The following is a 25,272-nucleotide window of genomic DNA, read 5'->3' on the forward strand; positions in this document are numbered from 1 at the left end:
GGTACTTCGACACTGCTCGGAAATCATCTTCGGTTTTGGTTTGAAGTTTGGTTTCGCTTATATTCCCTTTCATAAGCGGAATAACATGAAAGTTATCCTTACCGACAAGCTCAACTATTTTGTTGACTAGGACGTTGGAGATCTTTTCCCAAATAAAGATAGGTGGGGGCTTAAGTTTCTTTGGGGCTAGATCTTCATACTCTGTTTCAGGCTCCGCCAGAATGGAAAATCTATTTTCATTTAATGGCCCGAGATTTTCAGGGCCTTTGTTGGTACGGTTTATTTTGAGCATATTGCCGTCAGATTTTTTTGGGGGTGTTAGCTAGCGCTTGGAAATATTAATATAGCGATCCATGCCTGTCTGCATGGCCGAACCCGCTTGCGGAATTGTAATATTTTTTACCGTAGCTTTGTTTTTGTCGTTTGACCCGATTTTTGCACTTGGTTGTGTTGTTGCTTTACCCGCTGCACAAGAAGAGAGTGGAGTCGTTATTGCATTGTTGGCGACAGAGACCGTTGTAGTTGACGTAGTAGTTGCTGTTATTGTTGCACTAGGTGGCAGAAGCTCGGTTGGAGTTTTGCATTGCTCACTCCATGGTGTTTGAGCGGTGAAAAGCAGGGCGGGAGAGCAAGAACTAGCTCTCTGGTTTTCGGCGGTCAGTAAACTTGCACTTTCTTGCACTTTCGGTTCTAGAGTATTACTCGTGAACGAGAAATAAGCATTGTTACGGGCCAAAGAGAGACGACGTTTGTCTTGCTCTCTCTGAATTTTTTCACGGGCTTCGTCTTGTTGTTTTTGGCGTTGAGTGCGTTGATCCACGTTCTTACTCATTTATTGATGGAGCGTAAACTTTAGTTTACGATATGCGAATTAGCATCGCGAATCGCAAAACCTCGCGTTTATAAATTTTTTCGAACGTTAAGAAAACACGTCTACACGCGACCGAAATTGCTATCATTTGACGATTTTCTTGCGACGCTTTAATTTCGATGTTGATCTCCTGTTCATCGTCATAAAACTCTGAATAATCGCTTTTAAATCCTGGAATGATTATAAATTTAACATCTTCACAAATGATAGTTACCCTCCTATTCGGCTTTTGATTTCGAATCACATCTGACCAGTACGCATTCCTCTGACCTTGTCTTTAAAAAAATATCCATTTCCTTGTTGCAGTACTCCGTTCCGTTGTCCGATTGAAGTCCCTTAATTTTTCTGCCTGTGAAGTTTTTAACCGAGGCTTTATAAGTCCTGAAAGCTTCAAGCACATCAAATTTTTGGTTTAGAAAGTATATCTCACAGTAACGACTGTAATCATCGATAAAGGTGACAAAGCATTGGGCCACACACGTCGCTGTGCACAATTTCCAGCAATCAGCTCTGGGCTCTGTTGCCTTCCGGTAGCAATTTGTTGTTTGCTTATTGCTTTTGCGCACTTCGCACTCCGCTGTCGTTGCGCTATTTTTAAATTGTAAACAATGCACTTTTCCAGATTTGGCCACTTTAACCAGGTCGTTTTTATATACGTGCCCCTGCACTGCATTATCTTTTCGGAAATGCACCTCAAATCCCATGACTGTTATTTTTGACACAGACAATAAGCTTTGTCGTAGATCGGACACATATAGCACTTCTCTTAGCGTAGCCTCGCTCTCTTGATTATTTTGGTTTGTTTTGATTTTGATGCTAATGTGGCCTACTCCGTTAATTTTGGTGGTATTTGTGTTTGCCAAGTTCAGCTTTTTATCGACACATCTAATATCGTTGAACAATCTGGCGTTTGAGCTCATATGTGAGGTATATCCACTGTCGATACACCACATGCTGCCGGGGGCCTCTGTAAAGTTAGCGCCTCGGCGATATTTAGCGATGTTGCCATGTTCCCTTTTTCGTTGTTTTTCTCACTCATTGTACCATTACTTCTGTTTTTGCAGTTCCGCGCCAAGTGTCCAACTTTATTGAAGGCAAAACATTTTCTGCTTTCCTTTAGAGTCTGGTTCTTTGCATAGCTGTACTTTTGTCGGTTTTTGTATGTGCAGTAACGGTTGAGTATTGAGTATTGCTAGAAAAACCCAAAGATACAACAAAGCATTTTTAAAACATTCAAACAGGTCGAAAAAAAATTGTTAAAAAAATAATTTTTGTTTTCAAGTCGACGCCATTTTGTAATTATGTTTTTTTAAGCCCGATAACGGCAGCTTTACTAATGAAGAATTTGTTTGATTTTTTTTCCGATCTCTACAAAGGCTGAAATCGTGTCAACCAGGACACACAGGGTTTTTTTTTGAAGACCCCACTCCACAGGCCTGTATTTCGGCCAATATTCGGATTTTCTTAGTTATAATTATACACTTGCAGAAGGTATTACTATTTCAGTCAGTTTGGAACGCAGTAAAGAAGACATCGCCTACCCTATAAAGTATATATATGCGTGATCAGCTTCTAGTCATGTCCGTCCGTCCGTCCCTTTCTCCGCAAACTAGTCTCTCAGTCTTAAAGCTATCTGCATGAAACTTTCCCAAACGTGGTCTTTCTATTGCAGATAGTATATAAATCGAAACGAGCCAGATCGACGACTATAGCATATAGCCCCCATAGGAACAATCGGAAAAATTAATGAAAATAATTGTAACTATGCCGTAGTATTGGTTTAATATTTCAGAATCACGATTTAAATTTCATTACGATCGGCAGACTGTAGCATATAGTCCCCATTAAAAAAAATTGGAATATAAAAAATAATTATAATTAAAAAAATTTACTTATATATTTTTTAACTTTTTGGAAAAACTCTTTTCAGCATATTAATGGTTTAAAATTTCAGAATTACGCTTTTAATTTATTAATATCGGAAAACGATTTCATGTAGCTGCCATGGGAACGTTTGAATAATGGAGCTAAAAATCGCATAAGCTTCAATGTACACTAGTCGGCATAATTATTTTGACGAAAAACTAATGGTTCAAATTTGTATGTAACTTTTTAATGGTTTAATATAACTCAATGATTTTTTTTTTCTGTTTTACTTAGTGCTAATACAAACTTAAAAATAATGAATTCAACATTTTGTCATATGAACTTAAAAAAATATAAACTAAAGTAATTTTCATGTGGTGGCATAAGTATTTTGACAAGTACCTTTTAATATGAATAATAAAGCTTAAACTTAAAAAAACCAAAGGAAACAAAATAATTTAGTAAAATATATAATTTCCTTTGGTTTCAACAACGCGCGGTACTGAATCGACCAAATTTTGGATAATCTCTAGAGATATCTCTTCCCAAAGGGAAGTGACCTCAGAAATTGTCTCCTCTCTGGTTTTATTCAACGATACTGTTCTTTTACGTTTTATAAGAGACCAGACGTTTTCAATTATATTTAAATCTGGACTTTGAGGTGGCCAGTCCAAAGTGGTAACACCAACATCCTTCAAAAATGTTGTAATCATTTTGGCTTTGTGACATGGGGCGTTATCCTGTTGCAAAATGAAGGTGTGTCCAATAAGCCTGTCTCCGGAACTAAACGCATTATCATTTAGAACCCGCAAATACTGGCCTTGGTTCATCGAGCCAGTGACAGGAACGAGGTCACCCAGTCCATTATAAGCCACACATCCCCAGAATATCACAGAGCCTCCACCATGGCTTACTTTTTGGCAAACGGGCCGCCGTTTCTGCCTTTGGACCATTGGTAATCTTACAAAAAATTTATTTTTTGATGAATTATACTCAAAGGAGCTTTCATCTGTCCATGGAACGCTTCTCCAGAACTCCTTTGGCTTATGAAGATGTTCCTTTGCGAAAGACAGTCTTTTCAGCTTGTTTTTTTCTGTTATATATGGTACGTCCTTGGCTTTATAAGTCTTAAAATCGCATTCTTTTAATCGCCGACGGACTGTGCGCTCACTAATCGGTGTCTTAGCTGTCAAATTAAATTGATCTGCTGCGGATTGGGGCTTTAAAAAAATATTCTTTTTAAATTCCCGTACAAGGACTCGGTCTTCACTGAGATGTGTTTTGCGCTTAGCACCCGATCTTTTTAAATTACGCATGTCATTATGCTTTTTAAACTTTTTAATTTGGTAGTGCAAAGTTTGACGCGACACACAAAACTCATTGGCAATGTCTTTGACTGCTATTCCAGCGTTAAACTTTGCTACTATTGAAGATCTGGTAACCAAACTTAGCTCAGCCGTTTTACCCATGTTATTGACTGATTTTTAATAACTTTCTGTTTTAATAACAACGTTTAATATTACTCTAAATGAAACACAGAAGTTCATTGGTTCTCGCGTGCTTAAAAGTGTGAAAATATTTCCATAAAGATGCTGTCAAAATACTTGTGCCACGCAGAAAACCGTTGTCCACATGCATTCTTATCAGTAGAAAGTGAATGCAAAAGGTAAAGGAAATAAAATTTGGCAAGCACATAGGTAAAAATATATTCTTTGTTTTGCGCCTCATTTTCGCACCGTTATTTCACGATTTCCAGCAACGCTAAGTTCAATAGTCAAAAAAGAGTTTCGTCAAAATAATTATGCCGACTAGTGTATATATTGTTCTGTTGAATGTTGATGCACTATAAACAGTAAACAAGATGCCCAATAAAACAAAGCACGAGCTTGTTACGCGCGGAAATTTAGATATTTTAAAGAACAATTATGTTTGACAATAGCTGCAAGGCCCTTGCAGCAAGGGTATATAAACTTCGACTTGTCAAAGTTTGCTTCTTTTCTTGGTTCTTCCCGATTGTTCTTATAGGAGCTGTATGGCATACTCGTCCGATCCGGCTCGTTTTAACTACTACTAATAGCTTTAGGCTAGTTTGCGTGGGAACAATTATCCCTCTGACTGAAATCATAATACCAATTGTAAAGTTATAAAAATTAACGAGAAAGTTGTCTGACCCCCAAAGGAACATTCAATTTTTCTTAACTTCGTTGTTTTTAAGATATTTGCTTGCATCATGCTCACTTGATTCATATTAGTTTTCTAAGTAACTGATTACATATTAGTTTTCTTAAATTAAAAATAGTTTTAAATTTAATTTTTTAAAATTACTTAAGGTTTTACAAATATTAAGTGAAAATGTTTCTTCCTGTAACATGAAATTTTTAAAAAAAATTTTGTTGGAATATGGGTAGGAAAATTTTGAAGAGCAGCGTTAACTGCTCCAAAAGTTGCAGTTTTTGTTGGTTAATAACTTTCGAAAACATTGATGCAGAAAATCTTGTTATATACCAGAAGTTGATGAAGCTTGAGGGCAATATACGTTAAAAGTAAAACAAAATAATAAAAAAATATATATATATATTAAGTAAGTTATTAAGTTTTTTTATTTAGACTTACTATGATTATTGACATACTTATATTATTTGTCAGTTGCTTTACTAGTTTAGAACTTATAGCCTTGCAAAGTTTAGCTATTTTTAGCGATTGCTATCTGAAAAAGCTAGTTTTTCAAAAAAATCGTAAAATAAACTTTTTTTGTAACGACTTGCCCAACCCATGAAAAATGATTCCAGAATTCTAAAACAAATCCTTAAAATATTTTGAGACTGACAAACAGACACCGAAAAAAGTTAATTTTGTGGTATACCAAAAAAAATTTGTTTGCGCACTCAGCGCTTGTATTTAAATCACTAGTTGTAGGGCGAGAGCGGGAGCCAATAAAGCTTTCGTCCGTTCGCTCTTACGAATTCGCCCCGTCTCTCGTCACCGTAGCATAAGTTAGGTTCTAAGAGAAATTATTGAAATATAATACTCAGTGATCAATCAAACATCATCGTAGCCACTCCTTTTCGTCGCGCTTTCGACATAGTTTTCACAAATTCGCAATTTAACATCGACGAACTACTGCAGTCACACGTTTTCGCGTCGTTAATACAAAATAGTATTAAATTTTCATGGTGACCCCGACGTGATTAGCAGTAGAGTTCGCGAGTTTTAATTTTTTTTCGGTGAAAAACTATAAAAATTACCAACAAAAACCAATATATTCGTGTCGGTTCGGCCAATAAATTAAATTCAATAATATTTCGTCGCTGGAAATTTTCTGCCGTTCTTGAAGTTGCGCCTGACGTTTCGGCAAATTGAATTGCTCAATTTGCTGCTGCCGCCAAATGGAAGTTAAAAAGGAAGTTGCAATTATCAAGTCGGCCATCCAGGTATAGAGTGCCAAAAGTTGAAAGTTAATCTGTGGCGTTTTGTCAATTGTGTTTTGGCCCATCTTTCAACTTTTTGCATTCGTGTAAAAATCGGTAGATAGTGAGCATTCTAACCAAGAAATAAAAATTTGCATGTACTAACAACCAAAATTCTACAATAAATATATTTCGAATTATATGTGAATCGCTCTGGCCAGAAAACAAGCAAATAAAATACTCGTCGTCGACCCAATTAGTGCGAACTTAATTCCCCCAACTTTCGTCGTAGCACCAATTTAGGGTATAAATAAAACAGCTTTCGCCGCAGTTTGTCCGAACATTTCCCGCGCTTTTCAGAATTTTCCCGCGCTTTTCCAATTTTTCCGCGCTTTTCATAATTTTGCGCGCATTTCGGCGTCAGGCTTATATATGCGTTGCCCTTAGTTATCGGTCAGTGTATCATTCTCCGTTAGCATTTGCATAGGAAGAGCCGCTAGCCGCGTACACATACACACGCACACCGACACCGCTGCCGCTATTTCGAGTTATCTTTTGTCGTTTTCGTTCTCGATCGCTGCAGCAGTGCAATTTTCAGTCTGCCTAAACGTTTGTTCGTTTTTTCGGTACGCTTGAGCTTGAGCGGTAGCTCCCCTACAGTGAGTGCGAGCGTCATATACTGTCGCAGGGTTTATATAAAAAATATAAAAACCCTATTTAGATATTTTTCGCTGTAATTCTCTCGGCACTTAGCTCCCTTACACCGTGTGCGATCGGTATATTACTCGTTGATGTTTTATTATATTATTAAACAAATAATTAATTTAATAAAAATAAATATTTAACACCTCTTCGATACCAACCAAATAAATACAAATAAACGCAATGGCAACTAAGGATATCGAAGAGCTTAAACACCAACGAGATGTTTGCATGAAAAGTATTAACCGAACTTATCGCCACTTAAAAGAAGCTAAATTATCAGTAAATCCGGTCGAGCTTGAGTGTCGATTAGAGATTCTAAATACGCACATTGAAAATGCTTCACTTTTGCAAAACCAAATAGAAGTGAAAGATACAAAAGATGTATACCGCGAAGAGTTGGAAGAGAGGGCCGTAGTGACAAAGTCATTGCTGATTTCAATTTTAAACAAGTGCAAACAAAATAATATCGAGAAATCCGCTCCGCCAGCAAATCGCCCGCCTCAATGCCGTCTGCCGAGCGTTGCTCTCCCAACTTTTAGCGGAAAACACTCCGAATTTAAAAATTTTATAAGCCTTTTCGAAACTTTCGTTGACAAAGATGACACTTTACACGATATTAAAAAAATTCAATCATTTAATTTCGTGTTTAGCTGGAGACGCTTTAGGAACAGTTAGGGCCTTTCAAGTCACTGCGGAAAATTATCCCAAAGACCTTGCTAGCCTGAAGCGGGTGTACGATAATGATTGTCTTATTTTTTTTGACAACATATCGACACTTTTTAATTTGCAAAAAATTCCCCAGCCGTCAGTTACAGCCTTGAGAACCCTCATCGACACGGTCACAGCCTTGTATGACTCCTTTCTGTCTATTGGGGATGATAGACGCATTATTAATGCTATTTTAATACATCTGGTAAAAAGCAAGGTCGACGCAGGAACTAAAAGAAAATGGGAAGAACAGTTAGATTATACTTCGCTTCCACTTTGGAGCGAATGTAAGTCGACCCTCAACAGGCGATACCAACACATGGTAGCAGAAGGGGCTTCCAAGCCCAAAACTGTTCAACAGACCCAATCTAACCCTAAGAAGAATGGAAATAGGAGTTTTTCGTTTGTCGCTGCCAGGAACGACTCTGTTCAATGCATGTATTACGACTAAGCTGAACATCAGATTGGAAACAGCGCTTCCTTCGCAGCCCTAACTGTTCAGCAAAGATTCGATTTCGCTAAAAGAGCACCCTTATGCATTAACTGCTTAAGAAAGGGTCACACGGTCAAAAAATGCAAATCGAACAGATGTAGAGTGTGCCATTCCTCACATCACACTTTGCTACACATATATTCCCCAAACACAAATCTCGCGTTGCCACCCCCTTCTCAGCCCACGCTCATGCAGGAGTCTCCATCTACGTCGCATGTTTTGCATGCGAATGCATCGGATCGAGTCATTCTTGCAACTACTGTTGTGAGCGTCCAAACAAAAAGCGGCGGGTTTGTATTAGCTCGAGCGTTGCTCGACGCTGGTTCACAAATAAACTTTGTAACCGATGATCTCGCTCAGAGGCTCAAAATTACAAGAGAGGACGTGTGCATGAGCTTGCGAGGCATTGGTGGAACTAAAGCCCAAGCCACAAAAGAAATACACACGATTGTGAAGTCGGGAGTAGGGAACTGCCAATTATCGTCCGATTTTTGGATTATGAAAAATATTTCTGGTTATCATCCGGATCAAGCGGTGAACACCAGCGGGTGGAGGGTGCCTGAAAATATTCAGCTGGCAGATCCATTCTTCTTCAAGCCCCAAAAAATAGATATGCTTATCGGCGCTGAAACATTCTTTGAGCTTTTATCTATTGGCCAGATAAAGCAGGGCCTGAATTCCCCATCTTACAAAAGACAGTTCTCGGCTGGATAGTGACAGGGAGATGTGCATCTAAAAATAATAAAAACGCTGAAAAAATGGTACATCTCAGCTGCCAGAAGGAAGAGTTGGAGTCAATTGACACAACCCTGCAGAAATTTTGGTCTGTGGCGGACTTGCCGCCCAAGGCTAAAGTCCATACTCCTGAGCAACAACTCTGTCAATAACACTTTGAGAAAAATACTCAAAGATTGTCGTCCGGTAGATTTTCGGTTCGTTTGCCGTTTAAATCTGACCCAAATACTCTTGGTTCGTCATACGAAGTTGCGAAACGTAGATTTTTGTCGCTAGAAAGGAAATTGTCAAAGGACCCTTCGCTGAAGAAGATGTATATTGAATTCATGGAGGAATATGTTTCACTGGGCCACATGTCCTCCACCAATGACAAATTTCCGAATACTCCGCACTATTTCATTCCGCACCAATGCGTTCTACGGCCACAAAGTACTTCAACTAAGTTGAGAGTAGTTTTCGATGCATCGAGCCGTACTTCTACGCAGGTAGCGTTGAATGACATCTTGATGGTAGGCCCAACTATTCAAGAGGAGCTGTACTCGACTCTGCTTCCGTTTAGATTGCATAAGTTTGCCCTTGTGGCCGACGTCAAAAAGATGTATCGCCAAGTGATGGTGGACGAAGCTGATCGTAACTTCCAGCTCATTGTATGGAGACGAAATCCTTCTGAGTCCCTGAAAATCTTTAAGTTGAACACCGTTACATATGGAACTTCGCCAGCACCCTTTTTTGGCGATTCGGTGTTTAATGCGGCTAGGAGAGATGGCGCAAGCAACTCATCCAAAAGCCGCAAAGGTTATTCAGAATGATTTTTATGTTGACGATTTGTTGACTGGCGCCGGATGCGTTGAGGACCTGCAAAGCCTTCGAGACGAAGTTTCTCAGGTCTTGCAAGAGGCATGCTTTGATTTGGCAAAGTGGTTTTCAAACTGCCCCGAGTTATCCGCATCTGATAGCGCTGTAATGCCACTTATGGCAGACTCAGACTTAACCAAGACCCTTGGCGTGGTTTGGTTACCGGTTAAAAATTACTTTCAATTTCGGTTGGGTGACTCTTTCCTGGATCTTCGCGCGACAAAACGAAATATTTTGTCGGTGACTGCTCGACTTTTCGACCCACTTGGCCTCTTTAGTCCTTTGGTCACAAAGGCAAAGATGTTGTTGCAGGAACTGTGGCTTCTAAAATTAGATTGGGACGAGTCGCTACCGATGCAGTTGCTCACGTCGTGTGAGACGTTTAAAGCGACGCTTCTGCAGCTGCCTAAAATTAAGGTATCGCGATTCGTCAACACAGATCCACAAGTCCCGATTCAAATACATGGTTTCGCTGACGCTTCCATGCGAGCGTATGGAGCGTGCATCTACGTTCGGACTCAAACTGCTGAAGGTTTGAAAGTGTCATTATTGACCGCCAAATCGAATGTAGCTCCCCTCAAGACGAAAACTTTGCCTCGCCTTGAGATCTCTATAATCACCTTCTAGCAGATCTCTATAATCGTGTCAGGCCATTGCTAAATTCTCCCATTGAGAATGTTTTCCTGTGGACAGACATAGAGATCACTTTACACTGGATTAAAACCCATCCCTCGTCGTTGTCGGTTTTTGTTTCGAACCGGGTTGCAGAAATTCTGGAGTGGTCGGAGAAAGCAACTTGGAGACACGTTCCCACGAAAGTCAACCCAGCAGACATAGTGTCCCGAGGATGTGACGTAGAGGAGCTTACAACGTCCATTTGGTTCGGTGGGCCTTCGTTCTTGCTAGACTCAGAAAATAATTGGCCTGTAAATAAACATTTCGAACTGCCGGCTGATGTAATGTCGATGGAGCTACGCAAATCGGCAATAGCTCTCGTAGTCAGCCCAGAGCCAAATTATGTGCTTCAAAGAATAGAGTGTTTTTCGTCGCACCTGAAGCTTCTAAGAGTTTTCGTGTGGGTTTTTCGTTTTATTCAAAGGTGCAGAAAGGTGTCGAAGCCCTTTGAAAAAAGTATTTCGCCAAGAGAACTGGATTTCGCTTTTGATAAAATTGTCGAAGTTATCCAATTTCACGAATTCAGGGACGACATAAGTAAAATTCGGAAAAATAAACCGGTAGCAACGAACATTCAAAAGTTAAACCCTTTTCTTCAGGAAAATTTCTACGAGTTGGGGGTCGGTTATTGAATGGTCCTAACCCGTACGAAGCCAAATTCCCGTTGTTGCTGTCTAAAAGCTCACAGTTCGTCAGATTCTATGTGTCATACCTGCACGTTACGAACTGTCACGCTGGCCCACGAGCTCTCGTAAGTCGTCTGCGCGAGAAAATCTCGCTAGTTAATGCTCAAGAAGTCTGCCGACGAACAGTTCGGTCGTGCATGCGCTGCTTTCGCTGTAAGCCGCAACTCTTGACGCAAATTATGGGAAACTTGCCAGCAGATAGACTTCGAGCTCTTCTCCCGTTCAATATTTGTGGCGTTGATTTTTGTGGTCCCTTCAGCACAACGTATCGTATCCGTGGTAAGCCACCGTACAAGTCGTACGTGGCCTTGTTCGTCTGTTTTGCGTCCAAAGCGGTCCACTTAGAATTAGTGTCTGACCTAACCACTGATGCGTTCTTGTTGGCATTTCAAAGATTCGTGAGTCGTCGCGGGATTCCGGAGAAGGTGTGGTGCGACAACGCCACCAATTTCGTCGGCGCAGATCGCCACATGAGAGAGTTCCGAGCCCGTCTGGAGGCGGTATCAAAACATTCGCATCAAAAAAAGGATGCGAGTTTGCGTTCATACCGCCCAGAGCACCGCACTTCGGCGGACTATGGGAGATAGGTGTGAAGTCTGCAAAGCACCTGTTCCTTCGGACGGTAGGCCAAGACCTCTTGACCGCGGAGGAGCTCGGAACTCTGCTCACCAGCGTGGAGGCCGTGCTCAACTCCAGGCCCCTCGGCGCTCTAAGCAGCGACCCGAACGACGGCGAGGCCTGACCCCCGGGCATCTGCTCATCGGCGGCCCTCTTCTGGCCCCACCATCATGACCTGCTTGCGAAGATGGCGAGGTGTCTCATCTCTCAGACACAGGTTTTGGCAGCGATGGTCCCGGGAGTACATCTCCAGCCTCCAGCAGCGGTCCAAGTGGCACCAGGGGGAGCCCAACCTCGTCGTGGAAGCGCTCGTCGTCGTCGCAGAAGACAACCTTCCGCCCCAGCAGTGGAGGATTGGACGAGTGGTAGCGGTGCACGCCGGCGCCGATAGCAAGGTTCGCGTGGCGGACGTCAGGACGCAGGACGGGGAATATCGGCGAGCTGTCCACCGACTGGCCCTGTTGCCCGTTCTGGGCTGAAGGACGTCGTCCCTTCAGAGGGGGCGGTGTTTGCGCACTTGGCGCTTGTATTTATATCACTAGTTGTAGGGCGAGAGCGGCAGCCAATAAAGCTTTCGTCCGTTCGCTCTTACGAATTCGCCCCGTCTTTCGCCACCGTAGCATAAGTTAGGTTCTAAGAGAAATTATTGAAATATAATAGTCAGTGATCAATCGAACATCATTGTAACCACTCCTTTTCGTTGCGCTTTCGAAATAGTTTTCACAAATTCGCAATTTAACATCGTCGAACTACTGCAATCACAAGCTTTCGCGTCGTTAATACAAAATAGTATTAAATTTTCAAAATTTGAACTGCGCTACAAAAGTGGACTATTTTACCAATAACTCAACTCAAGAACTTAGCTTAAAAAAATGTTTATTATGTCACTCTCATCGCCCTTTTTTTTATACAAATTAATTTTTCTAAAGCTGGTAAGCTTTCCCTATTCCTTTAGCTACACCTGTCGATTGGTGTACTACTTGTTTCGATCGGACCATCACAGCAGATTTTAAATTCTGCGGCTTTATATAGTTGTCTCCTATGCTCACGCTCTTGGTGCGCATCGTCACTACATGTACTGCCGTCCATAGTGATTAAATCGGATCGCCAATTATGACATATAATGTTTGGAAACATACGCTTTTGCGATAGCCTCAGTTTCCATTTTCCATTCCATTTTACCTATATTAAAAAGCATTATATCATAAGTAGTATTTTTTTATTATATATTTATATATTTTTACTATTTTTTAAAGAACTAAGCAGAATTTGTTCAGCTTTTAACAATATGAAATTAATTTGAAAATAAATTAAATCAAAAAATTTTATTAAACAAACAATAAGTTTTAAATTTCATTTTCTTTTGCGCCTTCAAGACATTGTCCTGGGCGTATTGGAAAAACTTTTGTGTTACCATGTTGTTATGGATTGTCAAATGAATGAAACAAAATCTTTAATTGAGTTCTGAATTAAAACTGTTTTTTTTTCAAATATTTTTCCAAGATTCTTGTTTCAGTCTTATCTATGGTCTACGTAGAGAACACTTCTGCTTGTCCGAGCGGGAGAGTTATCTTTTGACTCCAGCTTAGGAGCCCTTGGTGCAGTGTGAGAGACACTTCTAAAGCGATTATATTTGGAAGTGGCCTGCACTTACATATTAAAAGTGCTAAGAATTTCACCCTTGTCCGGTCTGAGTAACAGATCATAAATTATGGCTCTTGATCGATTAACATGACATGGACAGAGCTCATAAAATCGTATACTTTATAATTATTTGTGTTCTTCTGAACACCTGTCAAAATCATCCTCTCCTAGGGAAAAGTTTTCTTGGAATAAACTTAATACGGATAGCTATGGTACCCCGCAAGCACACACACATGTTTTGGAGTCTGTTTCACGCCAGGAAAACTGTCGTGCGTTCTCGTCCGACGTTCTGGGCGCCAGAAGCTCAGAATCTATTTATCGTTTGATTTCCCGCTTGACATTATAAGCTCTAAAATCTGTTCAGAAGGTTAGGTTTGGGCGGCTGCCAGTCGTAGTCTGGAACACTTAGTCCTACACTGGTAAAAAAAAAAATATAGTAAATGTCACTATTTCATCATTGAATCATTAGAACCACACATGGAAATAGTAAATATAAATATGTCGCGTAGTTTTTTTTTATCTAATTATGCGCATAGTAAATTCAAACATTTTTGTATTTGATTCAAATATGCCAAAATAGTTAATAGTCAATTCAAAAAGTGCAGCTGTAGTGAGCGGATGTGTTTCGCGCGAACTCCGGTAAAAGTTGAAGAATGTGAATGTGTTAAAGACAAGTGATACTTATTTTATAATAGTGCCACGCTAAAAAAAGCTCAATGAGCGACGATCCAAATAAAGAGCGTCGAAGCTCCGCGATCCGAAGAGACGTGTTCTTGTCGTACAGAGTATATCAACTCGTAATAGCGAATTGCAAAAAACGTCTACTAAGGGTATCTTGGCCCTACTGACGGTCGATAGCCAAAGAGCACGATCTTGCTCCCCCTCTCTACTTACTATTACACCTTCTTCTATGGCATGGAGTTCTCAGAGTATAACCCCTCACCATCGGACTGTACCACTGGAGAACCAATTATATGCAGCAACTACAGCAACGGCAGCAAAATTAACAACAGAGACAGAAACGGTTCTTATCGCGGAACCGAAAGCGGCGCCAAATACAACGGTAACAAAAAATCTGACAGCTAAACAAAACCAAAACAATATTCAACAATCGGGCCTTGCCATACAATCCAGCATGGATCGCTACATCCAAATTAAGCGTAAGCTTAGCCGCAGAACACCGTGGTTGGTAAAAAACCAAAAATAATTCGTGTCCAAAGAGACAACGAATTACCCAAGAGACGGAAATTTTCATGTTGTTCCGCTTACTAAAGGGAATTCCGAGTTTTTTCCAAATACCTTGAGGAAGCTAAGAAAAACTACTACACGTTCAAAAAACAGCAAGGGCTTGCAGGTTGTATTAACCCCTATGTAACCCCTAATTAAGTTATGGATGCCCTCAAAGAAAACGGGTTTTCTGCAAAGAACTTTAGTATCATTATTAACAAAAACAAAAAGCCGCAACCACTCTTTAAGGTAGATCTGGAGGAAGACTCTGGTGGAAGGCCCACATAAAAGGAACGGTCCAGTGCAATGCACAAACTGTCAGGAGTATGGACACAACAGGACATACTGCACACTCCGATCAGCCTGTGTAGTTTGTGGAGACTTTCACTATTAAGAAAACTGCCCTGCCAACAAGTAAGATACCCAAAAGAAAAAACGGAATTGGAAACTGCGCAGAAAACCACACGGCTAACTACAGGGCTTTGTGGTCTACAAGGAGTTGAAAAACCGCATGCGACGAGTGACAACCACGCTCCATTAAAATCATCAAAACGTGTAAACTTACTCAAAAACGACGCTGGAAGTTTTTTTGGCATGACTGCAAGATGCCTTTCGATCAGGGACGGAAAACCCAAACGTCCCAGGACAGTCACAAAGCACACTGGATGCAATGATGGTTACCATGTAACAAAGTATGATGGAATTTATGTCCTTCATGAAAACGAGCGTTACAGTTGTTTGCAGCTAGGCAGTCTAAATAATTTATGTCAAATCTACGAATAACTATGTGGAACGCCAATGCACAAACTAGAAATAACACAGTTTCTGAATGTAAATCATATCGACATTATGCTACTGGTAGGAACGCCCCTCACAAGCAAATACAACTTCCAAATAAGAGACTACTCCTTCTACCGCACAGATCATCCAGATGGTAAAGCCCGCGACGGAACCGGCATCCTCATAAGGGAACGCATCAAGCACCATTTTCATCAAAGATTTGCAACTATAATGCTAGACAGACACACTGGGGATTATAAGCGCCAAATCGCTTTCGGACCTTTTATCAAACCATTCGCCAGTGCTAATAGCTCTTCTTCAAAACCCTGAAACCCCAGAACACCCCCACAGGCTGACATCGCACAGAACCAATTGGTTTAAATATAATAAGTATGTTAGTTCCCACCCAAATCTGAGCAGACCAATCAAAACAGTCACTCCGATAAGAAATTCATCAGGTAGCGACGAAGATAAAGCCGAAACTTTTGCTTCACAAATCCGAACCGCAAAAATGAAAATCGAACTGCCAAATGGGATAATACGTCTCGGCTATTATCCTAGAAAATGGAAAAAATCTACGATTTTAATTATACCGAAACCCGGAAAAGACCACATAATTCCGCCTACAACTACATAATTCTACAGACCAATTAGTTAAACCGTTGGAAAAATGCCTTTTAACACGCATAGTACCATTTATGGGAGCACACAATGTCATCCCGGCACATCAATTTGGCTTCCGTCAAAGCCATGGAACAATCGAACAAGTTAACAGAATATCATCAGAATCTCGCACAGGCTCATATATAAAATCAAAAAAAACTTGCCTACATACACTCATAAGCTACTCTCTACAAAAAGATCTTTGCAGTAAGGTGCAACACAACAACATCCGACGACTAAATTATCGAAGCTGGAGTCCCGCAAGAAAGCACACTTGGGCTTACTCTGTTCGTCCTATAAACAGCGGATATTCCTACGAACGAGCAGCTAAAAACATATACGCTCGCTGACGACACTGCAATCCTAAGTCGCTTTATGTGCCCGAATCGAGCTACAACACAACTAGCCAATCACCTCATCGTAGTAGGGAGGTGGCTATCTGACTGGCGTATTAAAATAAATAAACAAAAAATCAAACACATTACGTTTACTCTCAACAGGCAAACATGCCCTCCACTATCATTGAATAGTACGCAGAATCCCCAATTCAACGAAGTAACGTATTTCGGCGTTCACCTAGACAGACGACTACCTTAAAACTAAAAGCCAACAGCTTCCACTGGATCTTAATCGCGCGATCGCCCCTGCGTCTGGAATACGAGGCCCTACTGTACAATTCCACTCTCAAGCCCATCGGGACATTTGGCTCCCAGCTATCGAGGAACGCGAGCAGCTGCTATATAGACATCATACAGCGCGCACAATCAAGAATCCTGAGAACTATCACTGGGGTATTTTCGCAACCAAAACATCGGCATTCTTGCAGTAAAAGTTGAAATAGACAAACAAAAACGAACCTACAATGAAAAAATCTCTGTCCAGCCAAATCCGGGTTTCCAGCAGAAACCGCCACAACGCAACGACCTCCCAACCCAGCAATAATTTTCATGGCCCCATAACTTAAAAAAAATATATGCCTCGTAGTAAATTATAATAGTTACTATATTATCATAATTGATTTGAACATTTCAAACTTCAATTTTATAAGAATAAATATTTATTTCAAATTTAGTCCATATTCACAATAAACAAAACCCATAATTATTTTGTTCATTTTTCTGTAGTATCATAGTATCATTTAAAATAAATATGACACATTGTTAATTTTTTTTTTTTTTTGAAAATAAATTGAAAATATAAAAATAAAAGAAAAGTATATATTATTAATATATTAAATTCATTTTAACTTCACATAGTTTTCTTCAGAACTCGATTGTTTTTTCCTTTATTTTGCATTGTCAGCTTTTTCTTAGATCTTCAGAAAAATTATATTAAGCAAATCTATAAATTGTCAATAAAAATCAATAAATACTTGATTAAAATCACTTACCTAAAATAACTCCGTCGTTGTGCCGATTCTAGGAATGGCATCATGGATGTCCTCCGCTGATAAAGCTGGAGCGACTCAAAAGCAACTCCGTTTTCTTTAAAATTATAATAAATTATTGAAAAGAATATTTTTGCTACATCGGTCATCATTGGGGTTATACCTTGGTACAATAAAAACGAAATAAAAAGAAAAGGATAAACACAAAAGAAGTGAAAGTTCCTAGAAAAACAAGAAACTTTGGGTTATACCTTGGTACAATTAAAACGAAATAAAAAGAAAAGGATATACACAAAAGAAGTGAAAGTTGCTAGAAAAACAAGAAACAAAAATAAAAATGAAAAATATAAGCAAAAACTCTAATCCGCTTTCAGAAAAAAACCTTTTTTTTATGTTAAATGACGTCCGCGTTGCTCATCCATAAAACTTAAAGTGATATTCTTCGCGACAACGCTGCGTGCAATATTATTCACATGTGAATCTGTGTGCAAAGAATGTCGAATCTTGTCGCATGCCGTTTTGTTACAGTAGAGGTTAAAAGAATAGCAAATAAAGTTTGGATTATATTCAAAGGATTAATGCCAGCATTAATACATATTCCTATATCTTAATATTGTACATGCCTAAGCATTATACAAAATATAGAAATCTGTTATAATTACGAATTAATTTTAGTCTAGAAAACCACTGTTTTTTGTTGGCTTGTAAATATGTTTTCCCATTCTAGAAAACTTCAAACGCAACCTTGTGTGTAGAAAAAATGCGAAAAGAATTCAGAACGAAAAGCACACACGCAATCTTCATTGCTTGACTTGGCATTTACAATACAAACATAAATTTATCCGTATGTATGTAGGGTATTACAAATTACTTATTATTTATTTATTTCGGGTAAAGTTTACAAGAGTTTATTTAATTAAAACTTAACAAATTAAGTTTCACGAATTTCGCACTCTATGGAGACCATGATAATTTTAATGTCTTCAAGAACATTTAATTTTTGAAATCGCTGCAAGGGTATACAAACTTCTTTTCTTGTTTTTGCATATTTCCTTATTTCCAAAAATTGAGAAAATTTTGTTTGCATAATCAATGGGTGCGGTGGCACTGAGGATACACGCTGGGGGTACCGATTGAGTGGCATATGTTACATAGTTATCAAAAAAAATATTTGAGAAAAAAGATTGCTGAATTGGTGCAGCCTATGAAGTTTTGTATGCCATATGTTTTCTCCGAGAGCGGCGTTCACAGAGAGAGAAGAAATGTTATGTGCAAGTTTACCAACCCGTGAAACCGGGCCCCTTATGGAATTAATAAACAATTTTCAAAATTCAATTTAAGCGATCTTTGCCTATGCCTTCGCACTTGCCTTTGCACTTGCCTTTGCACTTGCCTTTGTCTTTGCCCATGCCCTTGGCTTTGGAGTCCGCTCTTGGTTTCCCTGCTAAGATAAACAAACCAAACTTAAAGTAAACATAAGCTTCCGCTCGAAGCCCAATCAATTGCATTCCAAGTTCAAGCTATTGCAAGCCCAAACAAATTGCATCGGTCTGCATATTTGAATTTCACAATAGGATGCCATGATTTCACCCTAAGCTTATATTCTAAATAAAAGGAAAAGTTCTTAAAGCTCAAAAAAAGCTTCTGGCCGATGTTCGTTGGATAAGATTTTAGAATTAAGTTGGCAGTCCATTTTGGATCAAGAAACAGATCGGAAGTTAAAAATTCGAATGTGAAAAATAAAGTGTATTGTATTAGTTAATCATTTTCATTTAATCAAATATTATTTACTTTCTGTGAAATTATCGCTGGGACTTGCTCTTGGGTTTTTCGTGCTCAAATTTTCTCCGTGTAGTATTTTGTTTCGTATGTTTTTGAACTTGTTGGTCCGTACCATTTCCTGTCCGTCTTCTTTCACATCTGGTTTTGAGCAAGCCCGTGGGGTCCGCGCGTAACAAGCATTGCTTGGTATCGTAAGGGTCACTTGCTTGTACTGACCATAGTGCATCAACTTCCAAATATAACAACTAAAAGTATTTATGGCCGCGGCTTCATGCAAGCCGAACTACTGTGCACTGACAACGTTTAGTTACTATCCCGTCAACAATGTCATGCTCAGTTGCCGTTTTCGCCTTGTCCGCTTGGAACAACAATCGCACGCTGCATTCAAGCAATGGAGTCTAGCAGCCAAAACCCAGAAATTTTTGGTGTCTCCAATGAGGTATTTCTTAGATATAGATATATATGGTGGCTCTGAGCTCAAATGCTTGGGTTTATGTATTGGATTAGATATTCTAAATGGCACAAAAATTTAAAGATTTGTTAGTTTTATTGTAAAAATCTCATATCACATTTTAAAGTTTTTAATATAAACTGTGACGGCCCACCGTCACAACAACTCTTAAAACTAAGTACAACTCATACCTAAACATTGACATTATTCAAACGCGCGCTCAAAGTAAGCGGTACGCAATCGGCCCTTCCGCAGCGCCAGCACCAAGCAGTGCTACACTCGGCCCTTCCGCAGCGCCGGCACCACGCAGTGACACACTCGGCCCTTCCGCAGCGCCAGCACCACACATTAAGCAGTACAAGATTCGGTCCTTCCGCAGTGCCAATCCAGTGCACAAAGCAGTGTAAGCAGTGAGAAACTCGGCCCTCCAGCAGCGACGACACCACTCCGCAGGGTCGGTATCACTCAGCTAGCAGTCCTGCACTCGGCCCTTCAGCAGCGCCGACGTCAACCCAGTAGGCTGTACCACACTCCGCCCTCCCATTGCTCCGAGACGATTATAATTAGAAACATAGCCAAACCAACCGTATAATCAAATACGGTAGCGATATATTGGTGCTATTCGTTGGGGAAAGGAAATATTCTTTGATCTAAAGAGGAAATAAATTTCTGTCTCGAACCCTGGCCACGGCGAGCTATACCGCCTCCCGAAACATGGTCGTTTAGTGCTACAAAGTTAAGCCTCAAATACCTCAATAACAAAATTGATTGGTAAGGTACTTAAAGTACTAAGTGTCTTCCATAAATAATAGATTTTTTTATACCCTTGCAAAGGGTATTATAATTTCAGTCAGAAGTTTGCAACGCGGAGGAGACGTTTTCGACCCTATAAAGTATATATATTCTTGATCAGCATCACTAGGAGAGTCGATCTGGCCATGTCCGTCCGTCCGTCCGTCTGACCGTCCGTTTCTACGCAAACTAGTCCCTCAGTTTTAAAGCTATCTGCATGAAACTATAGCATATAGCTTCCATAGGAACAGTCGGAAAAATTAATAACATTATAACTTTGATGTTTTTTTAATTTTTTGCTTAGTTCTTCGCCATTTAGTAATGGTTAAATATTTAAGAATTACGGTTTAAATTTCATTAAAATCGGACGACTATAGCACATAGCTCCCATAGGAACAATCGGAAAAATAAATGAAAAAAATTATAGCTTTGCTGTTTTTTAATTTTTTTTTAAGTTCTTCGCCATTTAGTAATGGTTAAGTATTTCAAAATTACGCTTTAAATTTCATCAAAATCGAACGACTTTAACATAAAACTCTCGGAACAAATAATAAAAAAAAAAAAAAAATTATTAAATATAACTTTTTTATTTTTAATATTTTTAGAAATTTTTGTTGACCAATTAATAATTTGACAGTTCAGAATTACGCTTTTAATTTTAATAAAATCGGAAAGCGATATCATATAGCAGCCATAAGAACTATGAAATAATTGAGCTGCATCATCATAACTTCAGTGTTTTTAAACATATACGCAAGCCAATCATAATTTTAATGTTTTCAAGAATATTTTATTTTTTGCAATTGCTGCCATGTCCGTGTGTCCGACGTCCGACTGTCTGTCTGTACGTCCGTCTGTCCGTCATATAGTTCCCATAGAAACATCCGAAATAACAACACTTTTTATATTTCATATTAAACTGTTCCATACTTTGAAAATTTATACTTTATATAAATTTATAATTTTTAGTTTTATGTCTAAAGCTGTAATCTAAACCACATAAGTGTTATATTGTAGTAATAACTAAGTAAGAAACTACTCTTTATAACCATGGCCAAAGTAGTTTTAAGTCATATAGTTAAATTATATTTTAAAGTGTGTGTAACCCTGGATATATTTTCTGTGTGCTATCCCTGGTTTGTAAAAGTATCGATGTGTTTTGCATACCTAAAAAAAGATGCACGAAGAAGAGAGCGAGGCATTCGAAAAAGCGTGGCCGGTGCGATCGACCGAAAAGCTGAATAAAAGATAATTAAATTAAAGCAGAACAAAGAACACTATAATCTAAGTGGTAACTGAACCTAACCAACTTATATTGGAATAGGAAAATATCTGTTAACATGGCTTCACGCATTAATCTCGGCGAGCTCAAATTAATGGAAATCAAAAGTTTCTGTGAAAAACTTGTCTTGTCCACAAAGGGAAACAAGTTAAAGTTAAGTGCTGTACTACCGTCTGAAATTGCTCCGGAGTTGTACTACGAAAAGGTGGAGTCTACGAAAGGTGGAGGCAATGAGGCCAATGAAGCCAACAACAACAACGAAGAACAAGTCGGAGAAATGGCTTTCGCCAATGCAGCCAACAACAACAACGAAGAACAAAGCGAAGAAGAAGATGAAGATGTTTTCGGCAACGAACTTAAATTTGTCGAGACAGTTGATCGTGGTGGCGTTCAACCTCCAGGAAACGGCGTTCACTTCCAGGAACCGGCGTTCAACCGAGTACTTCAACCTTCGGCATTCAACCGAGTACTTCAACCTTCGGTGTTCAACCAAGTACTTCAGCCTTTGGCGTTCAACGTAGTCCAGCTACCAACATACTGGCCGAATCGGGTGGCAACGCTGCGGGAATGGAACAGGCGATGCAAAATTTACGTTTCGAAAATGTGGACCGTCTTTGCAAGCCAGAAATGAACTTGAACACCGTGAAAGAGCTACTCCCAGAATTCAACGGCGATGGCAACATAAACGAATGGTTGCTGGTGGTAAAAAATGTTCGTGATGTGTTCAAAGTCAGTGATGACGTTATGCGTCCATTAATTTGCTCACGCTTAAAGGGCAAGGCTAATTTTTGGCTGCTATCTCGCCCATCGACTTGATTCTGGCACAACTAAAAATTATTTTTGGAACCAAGGATAACGTCCTGGAAATGCGACGCAAGTTTGAAAACCGCCAGTGGCAATTCGGTGAGAAGTTTGCCAACTACTACTTTGACAAACTTACTCTGGCAGAAGACATCGCTATGAGTGTTCACGAACTAGTGCAGTACTTGATAGATGGCATACAAAATGCACAACTTAAAAACCAAGCGAAACTACTACGTTTTGGAGTGCCTGCTGATGTATAAGAAGCCTTTCAAGATGAAGAGAAACCCAGAGCTCCGATACATCAAAATAGGATGCAAGGAAAATCTTCAACAAACGCTGCGACCCCGGAACAGAGGGTCATCAAATGCTTTAACTGTCACAGTCTTGGCCATCTGGCTAAGGTATGCCGCAAGCCAGTACGGGCTGATGGAGCTTGCTATGGCTGTGGAGAAGTTGGACACTTGGCTAGAGAGTGTTTATTGTACAAGAAGAAAGAAACTGGCAACGAATATGTAAGACATTTTAGAGTTCAATTTAAAAATACGATACATTTTCGTAATAAATTTTATTCCATAGAGTGCCTTATAGATTCTGGAAGCCCCGTCTCATTTTTATAGAAGTCAGTAGTTCCCAGTAACGTAATCATTGATAATACCTTCTTCGGAATAAACGAAAGTAAACTAAATGTAATTGGAAAAACAGTTTGTCTAATTAATAGTTCAAATAAAAACGTATTGATTGAATTACAGGTTGTAACTGATGAATCTGTAAGGTACTCAATGGTAGTAGGACGCGATTTTTTAAATCTAAGTAATTTTAAGCTCGTTCAAATAGTTAACGATGCTAACCAATTATCTGTTAAGCCAGGGGGTATACATTTAATGGAAAAGTGAAAAGTGACAAAGTCGATTTCAATGTAGAGAAACCGGTAGATGTAGAGACAAAAGTAAAGAGCAATTTTGGAAACAATTACAAAGTAGATTTAATTGTAGAGAAACAGGTAGATGTAGAGAAAAGAGTAGAAAAATCGAACAAACCCGAGGTAACGAAATGTTTAGAAATTATAACGAATATTAATGTTGAGGCCGATGAAGCTAAAGATGACGAAGCTGACACCAGACTAGACAATATCGTTGCGAATGAAGAAAGTTACAATGTGGATTCATTCGATAAAGACATGCTTAATATAAATGTTATTTGCGATGGCAAAGCAACTTATACGATAGGAAAGGAGGTGAGTCAAGAAACTAGAAATAAGTTTAAATGTTTGTTTAAAACTTTTTATGAAGACGCTGATCGTCCGATGGAACCTAAAATAAAGTGTACTATGAAGATCAGAATTGAAAGTAATAAAACATTTCGGTGTCACCCTCGAAGATTGTCTTACGCAGAAAAGTCCGAAGTTCAAAAAATATTAGGCGAGAATTTAGACAGTGGGTATATACGGCCAAGTGAATCTGAATATGTGTCGCTAATTGTTCTCGTAAAGAAAAGACAGGAGAACTTAAAACGTGTGTCGATTATCGTCGCCTTAATAAAGTTACTCTTAAAGATAATTACCCGATTACGTTAATTGACGACTTGTTGGAGAGGTTAGCGAATAAAAAATTCTTTTCGAAACTTGATTTGAAAAACGGATTTCATCATGTGTTCATGGATCATAATTCTGTTAAGTATACGTCTTTTACCACCCCACTAGGCCAGTTTGAATTTCTAAGAATGCCGTTTGGCTTGACGAATGCACCACCAACATTCCAAAGATTTATTATCAAGATATTTGCCGATATGGTACGATCGGGAAAAGTTGTGTACTATCTTGATGAAATTATGATAGCTACGGAGAGTTTGTTTGAGCATTTCGAAATTTTAAAAGAAGTTTTGAAACGTATAGTTGAAAACAAATTAAAACTTAGACTTGATTAATGTGAATTCTTGCAATCATCCATTGATTACTTGGGATATGCAGTCAATGGAGATGGGATAAAAGCGAACGAAACGGGTTAAGATGTTAGGTCTTTTCCAGTGCCCTCAAAAGTCAGCGAGGTCTCAAGCTTTATAGGATTTTGCTCTTATTTCAGAAGATTTATTAAAGATTTTTCTATTATTGCAAAGCCACTTTACGATTTAACCAGAAAAGACAAGAAGTATGCTTTTAATAAAGAAGAACTAGATGCGTTCACTATACTTAAGGAAAAGTTAATTGAAGCTCCAAATTTAGCAGTATATGATCCAAGAGATGAGACAGAGTTGCACTGTGATGCAAGCTCATTAGCTTATGGCGCAATATTAGTACAAAGGAAAAGGGATAACAAATTTCACCCTGTCTTTTATTTGTCGAAACGTACAACCGATGTGGAGTCAAGGTACCACAGCTTCGAATTGGAAACTTTAGCAATAATAAACGCATTAAAAAGATTTCGAGTTTATGTGCAAGGAATTAGATTCAAAATTGTGTCTGATTGCATTCGTTAAACTTTATCTTTAAATAAAAAAGAAATAAATCCTCGTATATCAAGATGGGCTTTAGAGCTTCAAAACTATGACTACGAGCTTGAACACAGATCGGGAAAAAGAATGCACCATGTGGACGCACTGAGTCGAAGTAATAGTATTCTTGTAATTGAAACAAATACTTTCGAAGAAAATCTAATTATATGTCAAGGAAGAGATGAAAATATAAATAGAGTTAAAGAAATTTTACTAAATCAAGAGTATGAGCACTATGAACTACGAAATGGTGTCGTGTATAAGAAAAGTAACGATAGGCTACTGTTTTGTGTTCCACAGTCAATGGAAGAAAATGTTCTGTACAAATACCATGACGAAATTAGGCATGTAGGA

At 39.1% G+C, this 25,272-nt stretch overlaps 2 protein-coding genes across 9 annotated transcripts in view; both read left to right on the top strand.

Moving 5' to 3' along the window:
* Positions 1-25,272, top strand: part of LOC108149906 (angiopoietin-2) — a 269,820-nt gene that overhangs the window by 20,763 nt on the left and 223,785 nt on the right. The window lies entirely within an intron of this gene.
* LOC121467667 lies at positions 20,951-23,174 on the top strand. The gene is made up of 2 exons (XM_041709773.1): positions 20,951-22,943; positions 23,008-23,174. Exon 1 carries the CDS (start codon positions 21,686-21,688, stop codon positions 22,256-22,258), a length of 573 nt encoding a protein of 190 aa, XP_041565707.1. The 5' UTR covers positions 20,951-21,685; the 3' UTR covers positions 22,259-22,943; positions 23,008-23,174.

This window comes from Drosophila elegans, unplaced genomic scaffold (assembly GCF_018152505.1).
Source record: "Drosophila elegans isolate 14027-0461.03 unplaced genomic scaffold, ASM1815250v1 contig_492, whole genome shotgun sequence".
Taxonomy (NCBI): domain Eukaryota; kingdom Metazoa; phylum Arthropoda; class Insecta; order Diptera; family Drosophilidae; genus Drosophila; species Drosophila elegans.

Coding starts and splice junctions, on each gene's coding strand:
- LOC121467667 (XM_041709773.1), top strand. CDS start 21,686: ATGGCTTCACGCATTAATCTCGGCGAGCTCAAATTAATGGAAATCAAA.